This window comes from Xenopus laevis, chromosome 1S (genome assembly GCF_017654675.1).
Source record: "Xenopus laevis strain J_2021 chromosome 1S, Xenopus_laevis_v10.1, whole genome shotgun sequence".
In the NCBI taxonomy this organism is placed as follows: Eukaryota; Metazoa; Chordata; class Amphibia; order Anura; family Pipidae; genus Xenopus; species Xenopus laevis.
The window spans coordinates 130,468,632-130,484,883 of NC_054372.1; the positions used below are offsets into that span (position 1 = coordinate 130,468,632).

At 39.2% G+C, this 16,252-nt stretch overlaps 1 protein-coding gene across 1 annotated transcript; it reads right to left on the minus strand.

The window, feature by feature from the left end:
* Nucleotides 1–4,823: 4,823 nt before the first annotated feature.
* On the minus strand, nt 4,824–11,703 carry nrl.S (neural retina leucine zipper S homeolog). The gene is given in 3 exon segments (NM_001085737.1): nt 4,824–6,550; nt 8,205–8,630; nt 11,617–11,703. Coding segments are annotated over 2 exon segments (804 nt in total). The 5' UTR covers nt 11,617–11,703; the 3' UTR covers nt 4,824–6,172.
* Nucleotides 11,704–16,252: the final 4,549 nt, after the last annotated feature.

Sequence of the window (16,252 nt, forward strand, 5' to 3'; positions counted from 1 at the left end):
TTCGATCTTTTTCAGCCTATCAGCCATCATGTAGAAAACACGCCAGCGTTTTTTTGGACTTAGAAAAAATTTTGACTTTTTTTTAAACAATCCCTATCTACTCTATTGCGCTTCGCCAGGTCTGAGGTGGCGAAGGAAGTCTAGCGTAAAAGGTAGCGTTCACTACACTGCGCAAGTTAGTGAATTTGCGTAGTTTCGTCGCTAGCGAAGATTCGCCTGGCGTAAGGTTGCGAAGTAACACTAGCGAAACTACGCCAGCGTTCGTTAGTGAATTTGCGCAGTAGCGAAAATGCCAAACGCTAGCGAATTAACGCTAGCGTTCGGCGCTTCGCGCCTTAGTGAATTTGCCCCCTAGAAACCACTTCCGACAGTAGACAGAAGACTGCATATTGTTTGGTTTGTGTCAGTGTACAGTGAATGTAATAAAACTTCTTAATGAAAAATTTGCTATATTTGCCCCAAAAGATTACAACACCTTGTGGCACTTCTTAAAAGTGGGCAATGCACAATTAAAATTCACAGGGCAATACCGTAATAAAGTATTACATTGCGAAATGCTAATTTTTATGCTTATTTGTGAAAATTGTGTTTCGCTTTACAACTTTTTACTACATTCCCCTCCTAATTGTAACAAATAGAGTGTAGATCACCAACCCTGCAAGCAAGCCCCACCAGACAGAAACACTGTTTTAGAGCATGTGTCATTACACTTGAACTTATAGGGGAAAAAATGTAATATTATATATATATTTATATTTAGGGTGGTATTACTTTTTGATTATCAGCAGTGAACACACTCATGTTCTGTCATGTTTCTTCTCCATTATTTGTTTCTTATGAGGAAATGGTTCTAACAAGCAGTTCCGCAAATTTGATCAAGCAGATGCGAGTCTGATCAAGTATTTATTGGATTAGTGTAAGAAGCTTTGTTATTTGCAGCATACTGTGTTAAATCTGGACTCATTAACAGACAAATGCCTTCTCCCTGTGGGTATTTTAATATTAAAACATTTATAAACAAAAACCTATAAAAAAAAACTTTTAGAAACATTTAGAACTACTGTTTGTCCAAATGTGAGGATGGGATTGAAGGCATTGGTGCATTCATCTAAGGAACATTTTTAGATTTTTTTCTCTGCGTGTTTCATGTAGAGGTGGTTGGTGAGGTCCACAAGTACAATTAGGCTAATGGCAACCTGGTATTTTGTCCAATGACAAGAAAAAAAATGGCACTCTGTTCTAGAATTGATATGAACAGCCTCCACCCATGCAAACACAGGGCAAATATCAGCCAGAAACTATACCTTATGGCAGGGGTCCCCAACCTTTGTTAGATGTGAGCCACATTCAAATGTAAAAAGGGTTAGGGAGCAACACAAGCATGAAAAAGTTCCTTGGGGTGCCAGATAAGGGCTGTGATTGCCTATTTGGCAGCCCCTAGGTGGACTGGAAGCCTAGAAAAGATTCTAATTGGCAGTATACTTAGTTTTTATTCAATTAAAACTTGCCTCCAAGCCTGGAATTCAAAAATAAGCACCTGCTTTGAGGACCCTGAGAGCAACATCCAAGGGGTTGGAGAGCAACATGTTGCTCACAAGCTACTGGTTGGGGATCACTGCCTTATGGCATTCTCTGGCCAGAATCAGACAGAGAGAATGTCACACATGCCTTTAGTCTGAAGGGTGAATTTATACTGTCTTTTTTTACCATACATTGGGCTTTTTCAATAAGGAGAGTGAAATAATGCTGTCTAAAATTTGGATAAAAGTGAGAAAATGCAGCCCGCAGTTTGGGAGCAAACACTTTTATTAATAGTCCAGCATTACTTACTGAATATTTACAAGCAATTCTATGTATCCCTATCGTAATCTCTACTTTTTTTTAACTGACAGTATTTAAGAAAGCTTTTGAATGGGTTAATCTAGATTGTGGCCGAGCCAAGAAATGATAGTATTTAGGCCTGTAAATAACTCGATTCAGACAATATATTTGGACTGATGCAGTGTCAAAACTACAGAGGGTGAAGACCGTGCATCTTTACAGGGGGTCCAGGCCCCTTTTACACCCATGGTCAGTTTAATTATAAATCACTAGAAACTTAATTCTCTTGCATTCTCTTCACTTAGATTGTAAGCTTTATGGGGCAGGGATCTCCTTCCTAACGTATCTCTTACCATCTAACTCACCTTTGCGTTAACTTTTAGTATGATGTACAGAGTGATATTCTGAGACAATTTCCATTTGGTCTTAATTTTTTATTATTTGTGTTTTTTTAAGTTATTTAGCTTTTAATTCTGAAGCTCTCCAGTTTGCCATTTTAGCAGTCTGCTTGCGAGGGTCCAAATTTGCATTTATTTGAATAATAAGCTGGATAATGAATAGGAGAGGGCCTGAATATTAAGATGAAAAAAAAAGTACCAATAACAATAAATTTGTAGTGTTACGGAGCATTTGTTGTTTAGATAGTGATCCCCATTTGAAAGCTGGAAATAGTCAGAATAAAAATACAATAATTTAAAAACTATTCAAAATAAATAATGAAGACAAATTGAAAAGTTGCTTAGAATTGGTCCTTCTATAACATACTAAAAGTTAACTTAAAGGTGAACCACCCCTTTTATAGGTATTCCACTTTGAAAGTACAAGTCGGTAAGATTTCAACTGATACAATTTGCTGTATCCTCTAAAACCAGACAACTGGTTTAACAAAATGGTGGAACTCACAGGACAGGGACCTTCTTCCTACTGAGTCTCTTACCGCATGACACGTAATCTCTGTATATTTATACTTATATTTATTTTTTTATTATAATGCTTGTCCTTTTGTCATGTACCTTTCTACATTGTAAGATGTACAATGCTGTGTATCTTTGTAACGCTTTATAAATGAATGATTTATACATACATACAAAGTGCTAAGATGGATTTAAATTTGAGCATATGTTACAAATGTACTTGCACCCATACAAACTTGTGGCCAGTACCAAAGCACCATCCAGCCTGACGTGATAATTTATCTCTATTCATACATTAACACAAAGATGTACCCAAGAATTATTATCATCTTAGAAGTGGCAGTACTTCTAGGGTTTAGTACTTCTAGTAGTTAGTATCAATAGGCACTATCTGAGACAAATCTGACACTAATGCTGTCTTTAATACCACACACATTGGTGCATTGGAAGTGATGCCATATGTGATAATGAGCATGTAAAAGGTCATTTGCATTAAATGGCCCATCTAGTAGCAGATGCCTATAAGATTTCCTGGATGAGAGCAGCAGTAGTAGGCATGGAGGTCCCTCCCATCCAAGCTTGCAAAGAATCACAAGTGCAAATGGACATCAACGTGACTTTAAAAACCCTTTGATTACAGCCACAGGCAGCAGTTGTTTATTCATACTCCATCAATCATCTATGTAGCCTCTGTCCCAAGCTTAAGAACCTCAAATGCTGCATTTTATACTTTCAGCAATTTTCAATCTACATATTCTTTTATAGAAACACAATATGCTATATTTCTATGCTACTTACATGACTCTTATCTCTCTCCCTCTAACATTTTCCTCTGTCAGTCTCTCATAACGTCTAGCTCTGGATGTTTTGCAGTTAGATGCTCCGACAACCTACATTTTACAAGCTGCTGCTAAACTACTCCACACTCGTGTTGCACCGTTCTTAAGAATGAAGTTATGGAAAGGCCCAGGTCTAGGGCGGGCAATATTTAGGATTGATAGGCCAAGTTGATCACTTTAATGTTTGCTTTAATGCCTATGACACATGGTACTGTAAGTCCATGCTCAGTGGCGTAACCTGAGTGGGCCGAGCCTTCCTGCAAAAAACTCTTCACAGGGGCCCAGCGCACTCTCATCCCTATACTCCCGCCCACCTCCCTCCTCCCACTTACCAACCAGGCCATGCCTACTCCCCACCCAGACTCCACCCACTCCTCGCCCAGACTCCGCCCCACACCAACGTGCTCTGCTTCACTGCCGGTAAGAGAGCGGCTGGGGAGGGGGGGTGGTGTTCTTGCTGGCTATAAAGGAAGCAGACCTGCACCATTATATATTTACTTACATTAATTCTCTTTTCAAGAGTCAATATGGCATTTTTTAGCTGATCTGTGCTTGATAAAGTAGAACATGTATGCTGGTATAAATTAATGCTATCTTTCGATTCACACTATATAAAATCTAGGGAGTTATCCCTGCCATGATAAGTGCCATTTATACCTTTATTTGACTGCAGAGTTGTTACTATAGAGGAAGCAGACCCAGCTGGAGGGCCCGGACACTTCAGCTTCCTCTATAGTATTAAAATCACCACTGCTCTTCTCCTTTAAATAGACATGCTCACAGGGGAGGGGGTGCAACCAGCAGAACAGGAGAGGTAATGCGCACCCTCCAATTTTTTATTCGGCCGATGGGCCTGGCGGTCTTCACCACTGGTTGGCTTGCAATGTCTTAACGACATAATGCAATGCTGTGCGCTAGCTAGGATAGGATTTTGCATTATTATTATAATTATTACGCATTGATAAATTTCCAACATATTCCTCAGTGCTGTACAATAAATGGATTTATACATTGGACATAAAAGATTATAAACAAAACAACCAGTAACTTATATGATATGAACTGATAAAGTAAGTAAAGAGGGCCCTGCCCAAAAGAGCTTACAGTCTAATTGAGAAGGGGTATGAAACAAAAGGTTTGGGGATTGGCAAGATTGGGAGACAAGTGAAAGATGCATTGAGTATTGCATTTAACAGTGTATAGTGCAAAAGTATGCTAAGATAGATAAGGATAAGTTTCTATAAAGAAATATGTTTTAAGACAATTTTTGTTGGCAGAAAGATTAGGAGAATGTCTGACAGAACTTGAGTCGGACACAGGCAGTAAGGAATTGTGGAGTAAGGAGTTGTGGAGTAAGGAGTTGAGGAGTAGTTTAGTGAGTACCTGGAGATTAGCTCAGAGGGTGGGCCATAACAGATGTGTGTATGTATGGGTGCTGGCCGGTTTCATTTGGAGGGGTTGAACTTGATAGACTTCAACTTAACCCAATCTAACTATGTAACTATGTATAAGTGTAGCAGATGAGTGTATGTATAAAGTTTATGAATTGTATTCATTATGAACAGGTCAGGTGACAGTCTTTGGAGGAAAGGGCCATATAATACAGTAGTCAATGTGATATGATGAGAGAGCAAATCTGAATTTTTAGTGGGAGTGACATTTTGGAAAATGAATGTATAGTGATCCTTGAAAAATATAATTTAGAAATGAATACGTAACTTGTAATTGTCTTAACTATTTTACTTTATCTACTCATTAATAGACCTCTTGTACGTTGTTCTGCTGTACAAACTCTGCATAGTTTATTCTTCTATGTTTAAATAAGTAATTTATTTTATTTGTTGTGTTATTTTTCTTGAAATACAAAATAATAAGAAAAAAAACAATTCATAAAGTTTTTCACAACACACAGTCTGCCTAGCCCTGCTAGCTCTGGCCCATCAAAGCAGGGGCAGGAGCATGCAATACATTGCATATTATTTAAGTTCACAATCACACATAAAAAATTAAATAATTTACTCTTTCCTTCAAAATACAACCAGTATCTTCCTCAGTTTCATGAAGGGGTGAATAATAACGTGAGTAGGGAGAAAGGGAATTCTCAAGTTTCAGGGACAGGCTCAGCCAGCCCCAGAGCACTCATTGATAATTAAGTTATATATCTTAGGGATGGGGCAAAGAAGAATCCTCCTGAGTCTGACACACAGACGATTAGATTGGCTCTGGGTGAAATGTTGCATTTTAAGATAAAAGTGTAGACCTGTCTTGGGGATTTTGAGACTTGCTGGTGTTGGAAATTAGCAGGATTGACCACCATAACAGCATTATTATTATTATATTATTCCCTACTGTGCCTGAAGGAGTTCAGTCTAGTTTCTTGAAGCTGGGGAAGTTGTTGTATTTCCTAACTGAAGAACATTAGGGGACAGCCCTGAGTGACCTCTCTTGTTTCTGATTGCATTGAATGTTATTAGGTTGTGCAGGCCAAATGCCCAATGTCTCTGTGGTGGATTATATCTCTATATGAGAAGAGGGGTGTCCCCTACATGAAAGCAGCTCCTTAGATCTCCTTTGAGGTGGAGTCTTCTGGTTTGAAGATCACAGAAAGAGCTCAGCTCCAGGGCCTGTGTCTCCCCCTGCCCCTAGTACATCTGACCCTGCCCCCCCTCCCGTGGCACTCAGCAGTTTTTCATATCTAGCTCTCCAGCCATCCCTTTCCCGGGTGATACGGGCCACCTCTTGTTGAAGCTGCTGAAGCTGACGAGAGAGATGACATTTTTCTGTCTCCAGGACATGGCGCTGCTGCACTCTCTTGTAGCGGCATGATTGGGCATATCCACGGTTCTTCAGGGTGCGCCGTCTCTGCTTCAGTCGTAAGGCCTCCTCCTTACTGAACCCACGAAGCTGCCGGTTCAATTCCCGGACAGACATTCCAACCAACTGCTCATCAGAAAAGCGCTCCGACAAAGGCGAAAGCTAAGGAACAAGAAGAGTGTTCTGTTAAGGCAGCTAAGAAAATTAAAATGAAAGGAAGTTGATAACATAAAGTTGCTGTGGAATTATACTGTAGTTTTATTAAATATATGTGAAACAGTATGCTTTGATTCTGGTAACCCATAGTAGTTGTTTCCTTTCAGACAGCAGACCAGTTGCTACTTGCTGATGGTTTATTGTGTGTTTCTGTAGCAAATTTTATAACACTTATTCTATTGCACCATTATTCCATTAATTCTCTCCCTATAATCCCCCTTCTGGCTTCTTTTTCTGGTTTCCTCACTCTCCTCCCACATCTCTTGATATTAACAGATTAAGTGATCAGTGACATGTCCGGCTTTGTGGCTATAATGGTACTGACAAATCCTCTCACGCACAGTGTCACACATACACACAAAGCATCTCACCTATTACTATATACAAGAAAACTGAGCCTTGCTATATGGGTCGAAGCAATTACACATATAAAATCAATCATAATAAGAAATTCACAAATCCATTTTCACTGAAGGGAGAACCCATATCCATAAATTTTGCCAGCAACTATGTTAAAGGTGCATACTTTTAGCAAATACAAAGTGAGATTTATGAAACATGCTGACTTCTGGGGTCTTGGGTTCAATTCCAGGCAGGGAACTGGCTGGAAAGACTTTTGCATGTGTGCATGGGTTTCTTCTAAGAACTAAGCTTTTCTTTAGTATGTCAAAAATACAAAAAGGAAGGTTAATTGGTGCATGAAAATTGTACATAGTTAGTATGGACCTTAGGGCAAGGGCACATGCAATGGATTGCCCACTCTCCTCCACCTGCATCTTGTACACAGGCGAAGGAAAGTGGATCTGCTTTCATGCCCTCTCCCTGTTGTTCCATTGACAATCCCATGTGGCCTATGTGGAGCTGCAGTCGCGTACAATAACACATGATTTTTTAAAAAAAAAAAATATATGGTTTTTCCAACATCACAGATCATTGTTCAAGACCTTCACAACTCTTAAAATTATATCCCTATGTTTTAGAGAAACGAGTGTTCTCACTCTTTGTTTTAGAAGATTTTCCAGAGCACAATTGCTGGATGCGAAAAAGCACATATTTTCAATCACCTTAAATGCATGGTGCACTCACAGCTTGATAAAGTACATGTACTAGTAGTGCACTAGTGCAATAATTAATCCAATGTTCACATGTAGAGCTGAACAAAAATATTAAAAACCAACAAATTGCTTCACATAAATATTGCCTCTACTTTATTTTTAATTTACAGCTCCACATTTAGTAACAAAAAATCTAGCATGTAAATGTCACATGAGATTACAAAAAAGTGGCCATCCTTACTATATCTGCTATTTTATACTCATTTTCCAGTGAGACTGACCCAGGCTGTCTGTCACTAGGTACCCTGTGAGAAGTCATGTGACTGAAGGTTCCAGTAAAATTCATTTTGATCTCCATTCACATGCTTTACCTGCTGCCTTTTTCTCTTGTTAAAACACGCTACACCCCTGTCAAAATGTGGATTTGATCCAATACCTGCCAAGTTACTCACTATAACATGTTTTATTTTTTTCATTGATTTTATTTAATTTCTATTGCTGTTTAGGATACTTTTGTTCCTTAGAACTTATGTATTCTCACTCACCTGGTGCTGTTGTACATTCATGTCTTCTGAGCTTAACAGGTAGCTAGCAGGGTGGGAGCTGTGGGGATGTGGCCTGTAACCACCTTCCATACCCTGCATTGTTGGTGCGCCACCACCCCCCATTAGGACCTCAACAGCATCCTCTGGTGTCAGTGGTAGTCCCTCGCCCCCCATCTGCTGTTGTAAAGCTGCCATCCAGTACAGTTCCTCCAGACTAGGCCTGGGTGGACCAGCAGACTCAGCTGGGTCGCTGAAGGTAGGTGAGGGTGGCACAGAACTGCATGGGGTTGAACCCAGAGATTGAGGAGGAGCAAGACGTGAGGCCCGAAGTTCAGGTGGTTCCCTCTTCACCTCAAACTTCATAAGATCAAAATCATTAAGGTATTCAAGGGCCAAGGGTGTGCTGGGTAGATCATCGAGTGCCATCTAGGATGAGAGAGTAAAATTGAAGACACATTTAATGGATTAATAATGCCCAAGAAAATGATCTTTCATGATTATTAAACAAGCTAAGATCGAAACTCAAACAGTTGATATGAGAACAATAAGATTTTAACAACATATTGCTGGAGCATTGAAAATAACTGTAGTACCAGAGTACCAACTTTCTTCAGACACAATAGAAAATACTGCTATGCATTAAAGAATATAGAATTCAACTCAAGGGGGACATAACAATTATGGAGTGTTGACTATTTGATAGATCTGCCAGGATTCTAATAAACAAAAAGTAAGATATAAAACCAAAGTTTGGAAGAATGTAGAGTAATTATCATCACCCTCACATGATCAGGTGCATGTGGATCTCCTGTTTCTTGTAAAGCCTGTCTATATACTTTGTAGTTGCCATGAAATTGTCAAATATGCTGGTGTATACAAAGGTGTAGACCCTCTGCCTTAAGGTGACTGTCTACAAATTCACAGTCAATCATTATAGCTTCATGAAGTTCACAAAAATCACATGCCAGATCAAGGATACAGCAAAGAACAAGACATGTTGAAATATCTAACTAGGCCAGAGGCTGCTAAAATGCAAGGGTGAGCCTCAGGTATAGCAGCCTTTGAACCCAAAGCTGTGGATAGGGAACACCTGTCACTACAGAGATGACTATACTGTACCACTGTAATTTAATGTAGGAGAAAAAGACAGACATTAAAAAACAACTTGGCAGCTTTAAGTAGAAAGGCGTTGCCTGGCCTTGTGAAGAAACAAAACAATATTTAGGTTACATTTCATTACATTAATTACAAACCATCCCCAAATTAGAATTCCTCAGATGACTTGATTCAGGTTTTTTGACATTACACCACTATAAGCAAACAATAACTGACTTTTCCAGTTATGAGGAACCACAGTATTAGTCATTTAAAGTACTGAAGATGCTATTTGGTAGGCTCCTATATACCTTCCAAGAATATTAGGCTTGACCGAATAGGGATGATATTGAATCTAGATAGGGCATTATGACATGGTATAACAGTGGTCCAGTGGTTAGAACTTCTCCCCTGTGAGCTAAAATCCTGCTCAGGACATTTTCGCCAAGCAGTTTGAATGTTCTCCCCGTGTCTGTGTTGTTGTCTTCTGGGTTCTGTGGTTTCCTCCCTCACTTCAAAAACATAGACGAAGATTAACTGGTTAACTGATGACATAGATCCTAGTGTATATGAATGTAAATGGGAACTTAGACGGCAAGCTTCACTTGGGCAGGGACTGATACGGGATAGTGTGTGTGCAGCTCCTAACACAGGTTCGGCACATGCTCTAGATCTGGCGTTTTCTAGAAAAAGTGTCTTTCCGTAATTTGGAACACTAGATCTTAAATTGGCTAAAAAATCATTTAAACATTCAATAAACCCAATAGGATTGTTTTGCCTCAATAAGGATGATTTATATCTAAGATGTGAACAAGTACAAGGTATTGTTTTATTATTACAGAGAAAAATGAAATAATTTTTAAAAATGTAAATCTATGGTAAATGGCTATCTTGTCATTTGGAGCTTTCTGAATAATGTATTTCCATATCTATATATACTGTATGTTTTCTATAGACCACCACAATTTGCCCCCAGAACACAGTATGCAATACGTATAGGATTCAGGCCATTGAAATTACAGGGTTGGGATTTAGATATCATTAATTGTTACAAAAATGTATTTTGTGTAACTGCATGCTCTAGTTGTTTTAAGTACTGTCAGTCTATCCTCATCAAGTCTTAATAAATGACAATTCTCTATTTAGTTTTTACCCACACCACCCTCAGTTATGACTATATTTTTTTATGAAATTGCTCTCATCTCTACAAGGAATCCAGGTTAATACATCATCCCAGAAAATAGGATATGTTTCCCAAGACCTCACTTGTCCCATAACGTGAAGATAATTCTGTCACTGAGCTGCTACTTATCTTGGATTTAGTTCTCAGCTCTGAGAGATACTGTCTGACACCCTCCTCCTCAGCTTCATCTTCAATAGAGCATCACCCAGAACACTTTATAGAGGGTGGGGGTATTAGGAAAAGATGTGATATAAACAGGGAAATTAACTTTTTAATAGGCATACAGTGATTTTTATATAGCAAAATAATGATACAAATTTAGAATGTATAAAATACTAATTACTGTATATGAGCTAACAAGAGGATGTCAGGTTGGATTACTAAAAAAATGTTTCACTTTACTTGAGGATGTCTCAGGCCAGAGAGGTGAGAAGAGGATTTAGGAACACATATTGGTTAAAAAGATAGCATATGTTACATTTGTAGAGTGCATGGCCCAGCATCCCTTTCCTGGATTCTAGGAGTTGTGGTTCCCAAAAGTTGAGTTGAGTTCTAAATTAGACTTTCTCTGTCTGGTAAATAATGTGTTGTAAAAAAATACAAAACTGTTACATAAGAAGTGTCCTTCTTTAACAAGGTATAATGGCTATGGGAGACACAGAACACACACACTTTCCCAGTTCTGTATTCTATTATCTAAATACTTAGCAATTAGTTCATTAGCTCATTCTACTGATATGGCAGTCTATATGAATAAGAACCAATTGAAACTGGAGCACTTGCATAATTCTAGATAGATCTATAACCACAATTTCCTTTCCATTTGCAGTTTGCCTTTTAATGACCCCAGGGGCATTATTCTTAACACCATTGCATTGATTTGTAATTATACACTGCTTACATTTAATATCCTCAATTTGAAAAAAATACTAAAGAGTCTAGAAATGATAGTTGTCAGGCTGTGTAAGAAAATAGCCAATAATCATTATAAGACAGGCTGATACTGTCCAATGAAATATTTCTAAAGGTATTATAAAAGGCCAGATACCTGCAACAAACAGAACCCAGATGGGTACGAGAACCAGGCACATGTTTAACTGAGAAGTGGATGAAACAGGTAGGAGTATAACTTACTCTGAATGTGTAACACTGGGCTCAGCTCCTCCTTTTCTTTCCCTTCTCACAGATCCCCATACAGTCCTGGGCAAAGCCTGCTCTGCCCCTTGGTGCCAATTTACCGAAACTTCACTCTCCTAAACTGCCCTGTCTGCAACTAATGACCCAGGTGCAGGGGTTAAATAGCGGCCCTGTGAGCTCACATTTATCTCATTAGCTGCTCTCCAATGACTGCTGCTGGAGGCTGGATGAGGAGGGGGCAGAGGGCAATGAAAGGGGTTAGAAAATTATTCACACAATGTTGGAGCTGTCAGAGACAGCGCTAAATCTCTCTAGTTAGGGGGGTGGGCAGAATGTACGAGGTTTAGGGCGGAGACATTGGCACTGTCTCTGCCGATTTTACATGTGAGTTCTACCCAGTAACAATGTAGGCACACATGGATGGCTAGATGTATGGATTGATAAAGTTTAACGGATGACTTAACACGGAGACAAGATAGACAGATATATAGACAGACAGATATAGAGAGAGATGATAGATGGATGGATGGATAGATAGCAGTGGCAGAACTACCGGGGGGAGCAGGGGGTGCGAGCGGGCCAGGGCCCACCCGATGGGTGTTGGTTTGGAAGGTAAATTACTAAAGTCAGAGACAGATAGAGAGAGGGAGACGGGTCAGTAGATAGATCAGTAGACTGTATAGATGAATAGACAGAAAAATGGATTACATAAATACAATAGATGACATACAGATATCAATTTGTTTGCACTTGTTAGAGAGATATATAAGTAACAGAATGATAAATTGGATCCATAGATAGACGATAGATAGATAGATAGATAGATAGATAGATAGATAGATAGATAGATAGATAGATAGATAGATAGATGATAGCTATATATATGATAGAGAGAGATAGAATGCTTAATGTATTTGGTCCTGCCAATAAAGCTCATTTGATTTGATTTGATTTGAGAGAGAGAGAGAGAGAGAGAGAGAGAGTGAGAGAATGAGAGAGAGAGAGAGAGAGAGAGAGAGAGATCAATTTGTTGGCACTGGTTAGAGAGATAGACAAGTAACAGAATGATAAATTGGATCCATAGATAGAAGATAGATAGATAGATGATATATAGATGATAGATAGATGATAGATAGATGATATATAGATGATAGATAGATGATAGATAGACAGAGAGAGAGAGAGAGAGAGAGAGAGAGAGAGAGAGAGAGAGAGAGAGAGAGAGATAGATAGATAGATAGATAGATAGATAGATGATAGCTAGATATATGATAGATATATGATAGATAGATACATAGATAGATAGATAGATAGATAGATAGATAGATAGATAGATAGATAGATATTCAAACAGAATGTTAGATGGATAGCCCATCTCATTTCACATTTATGTCAAGCCTGTATTATGAATAGCCAATTATCTGACCATTTTTAATGAGTCACCTCTACAAACTAACTGTATGCCAGAGACTTTGTTGCCTTTATATACATATTTGTTGCCTTACATACTATTGTGTGCAAATCACTGCTAGCCATACAAGAGTGTGTCAGTAACAGGTGTGAGTAGTTGATTAAAAGGAATTGTGTGTATCACTGCTGTTTGTAATACATGTAAACTTTATTTACACAGCATCAATAGTGTTTGCCAAGTTGCACAACTTAAGCAGGCCATAGACGCAAAGATCCGATCGTACCAATCATCGAACGATCGAACTTCCCCATCTCCCGACCTGCCACTAACAATTCAGATCAAATAAACTACAAAAGAACAGATCTGTCCCTGACAGCAATCGTACGAAAGTTATGTCCGACCAAAGCTAGTGACAGTCTCCCACTGAACTGAAAATCGTACGATCGGCAATACATGCAGAGATATTATTAACAGCCGACAGAAATGTCGGGACTCTCCACATGCGGTCAGAAAATCTCACAAATCCTCGATTCGTATGATCAGATCTTTGCGTCTATGGCCAGCTTTAGGGTTAGTCCACACGAGGAGATTTGGGGAGATTTTCGAGCGACTTCGGAAAACGAAGCGCTGCGTGTTCTTTAGCACAGGCGACTTTTCATTATAGCAGATGGGAAGACACGCAAAGGCAGTTTGGGGAGATTGTCGCCCAGAAGAAGAGGCGACTAGTCGCCAGGCGACTAAATCTTCCCGAATCTCCTCGTGTGGACTAACCCTTAAAAAGCCAGAGGGTAAAGCTGGCCATAGATGCAAAGATACGATCGTTCGAATCCTTGAACGATCGGACTTCCCATCGCCTGACCTGCCATTCACCATTCAGATCAAATAAAGTAGAAAAGACTTATCAGCCGATGTTCTGCCCGACAGCAATCGTTCGAAAGTAATGTCCAACTAAAGCTGGTGACAGTCTCCCACTGAAAATCGTACGATCGGCAATACACGCAGAGAAATTATCGGCAGCCGTCAGAAATTTTCTAAAATGTCAGATCGACCAAACGACCGATCTCCACCGGACGAAAAATGTCGGGACTCTCCACACACGGTCCGAAAATCGGACAAGGATTCATAAAAAACGGATCTTTGCATCTATGGCCAGCTTAATAATACACTCAATGCCAAGAGCAGGCTACTGGTAGAAAACAGTTAGACACTATATTTCAAGGGTTACTGTGTACATTGTATAATAGTGAGTAATGCTGCCCTAGTTGCAGCTTTATTTTGTGTGAAATAAGTGCATATCAGTGGCTGTGTGCTGGAATACATGTATCCAAAATTTTGTGTTGCTTGCGTTGATTTGCCATTGTGTGTAATAGGTGTGGGTCTGTCATCGTGTCAGGCTGTCATTGTATGTAGTGTGTTTGTGTGAATCCCTTTCTAATCCCCCTGTCACAGTGTATTAGTAACAGGCATTGCCTCTATTGTTGGGTTAATGCGGTTACCGTGGGGTCACACCGACTACCTCCCCCCTGTCCATGATGTAATGGTGCTTGCCTCCCCCCCATTCTCCGGATAATTAGCAGAATGAAGTGTTAAAGGGATTAAACAAAGCAATCCTTTAAAGAGAGAAGGGATTAAACTCACACAGTGACATACAGACAGAGTGTATATACAGAAAGATGGGTAGCAGATTGAGAAGGATTGAGGAATGGAATCTGTGTAATATCTCAATAAGGAATTGATTAAAAAATCTGGACTGTCCAACCTGTGACACTCCAACTGCCCTTGAACTGCAGCTCCCAGCATTAATTTGAAGGTTTCAACTAACCCCTAGTCAGTGAGATAATTAAATAATGTGGTGCTGCAAGTTGGGAATACTTGGTGTACTGGGTTGGAATTGGAAGTGATAACCTCAATCATCAGTGAGATCATTTTTCAGTCTTGGATATTTTAAAACCTCATTTATCTTAAGACTAAATGGTAGCAGTGTCTGGAATGGATCAATATTACTACATGTGGTCTCTTTTACCTGGTGTTGCTGCAGGTTGAAAATATTTGGTATACAAAGAGTTGACTTGCAAATAGAATAGAAGTTTAAGGGCACACAAGGAGATTATTTGGGATCCTTGCCAGACAAGCAGGATAGAGAGTAGCACAGAAACAGCAGACTTAAACTACAGTTATTACTTTATTAAGCTTGCCTAGAATCACTTAGGGGCCATGAGTAAAATTATAAAGAGTAAAATATGGAGTGGAGCATCCACCAGATTGCCAAAAATTATAGAAAAGTAGCGTAAGAGTAGTCATGAATGAAAACAGCGTGAGGGATGGAACTGAGGTAATTAGATGGCATGATAAATAGTTGAAGAATATAGCTATAAAGTACAAGAAAGATGATTTTAATGAAAAAGGGGGATATTTTTGTGGACAGAAATGAAAATATTTCTTTTTTTGCAGCATAAGCAATGTCTCCACGATCTCCTTAAAGGAACGGTAATGGCAAAAAATTAAAGTGTTTTAAAGGAATGACAATATACTGTACAATTGCCCTGCACTGGTAAAACTGCTGTGTTTGCTTCAAAAAAACTAATATTGTTTATATAATACACAAAAGCTATGAATATCTTGTAAATTATATCCTTATAAACGGTGAGTTCTGATGTCATCAGTTATAAACGGTGAGTTCTGATGTAATTTCTGTCACATGATTCACTGAAATTTGTGTATTATAATAAAGTACCCCCAGTTGTAAAATATGAGGATATTAGAAGTTACCTCGGAGTTCCATGACCTGTATAAAAACACTCGGCCTTCGGGCTTGTGTTTTTATATGGTCATGAAACTCCTCGGTAACTTATAATATCCTTATATTTTACAAGAGGGGGTACTTTATTCACTATATAAACAAGCTGTTGTGTAGCCAAGGGACAGCCATTCAAGCACAGGATACACAGTAGATAACAGATAAGTTCTGAAGAATGCCATTATATACTGCTGCGCTTATCTGTTATCTTTTTCACCTTTGAATGACTGCCCTCATGTCTACACAGCAGATTTTGTCAGGGAGCCGGGAGCTCCCTCCAGGGAGGTTGTCTGGATCAAGGAGGAAGCCCTCTTGAGGGAACAAGGTCGCGGTATCCAAAGGGTTAAACGGAGAATAGTCAGGATCAGGCAAGAGTTCACAGGCAGGCAGAATACAAACAAAGTCCAAAGTCCAGGCAAAGGGTC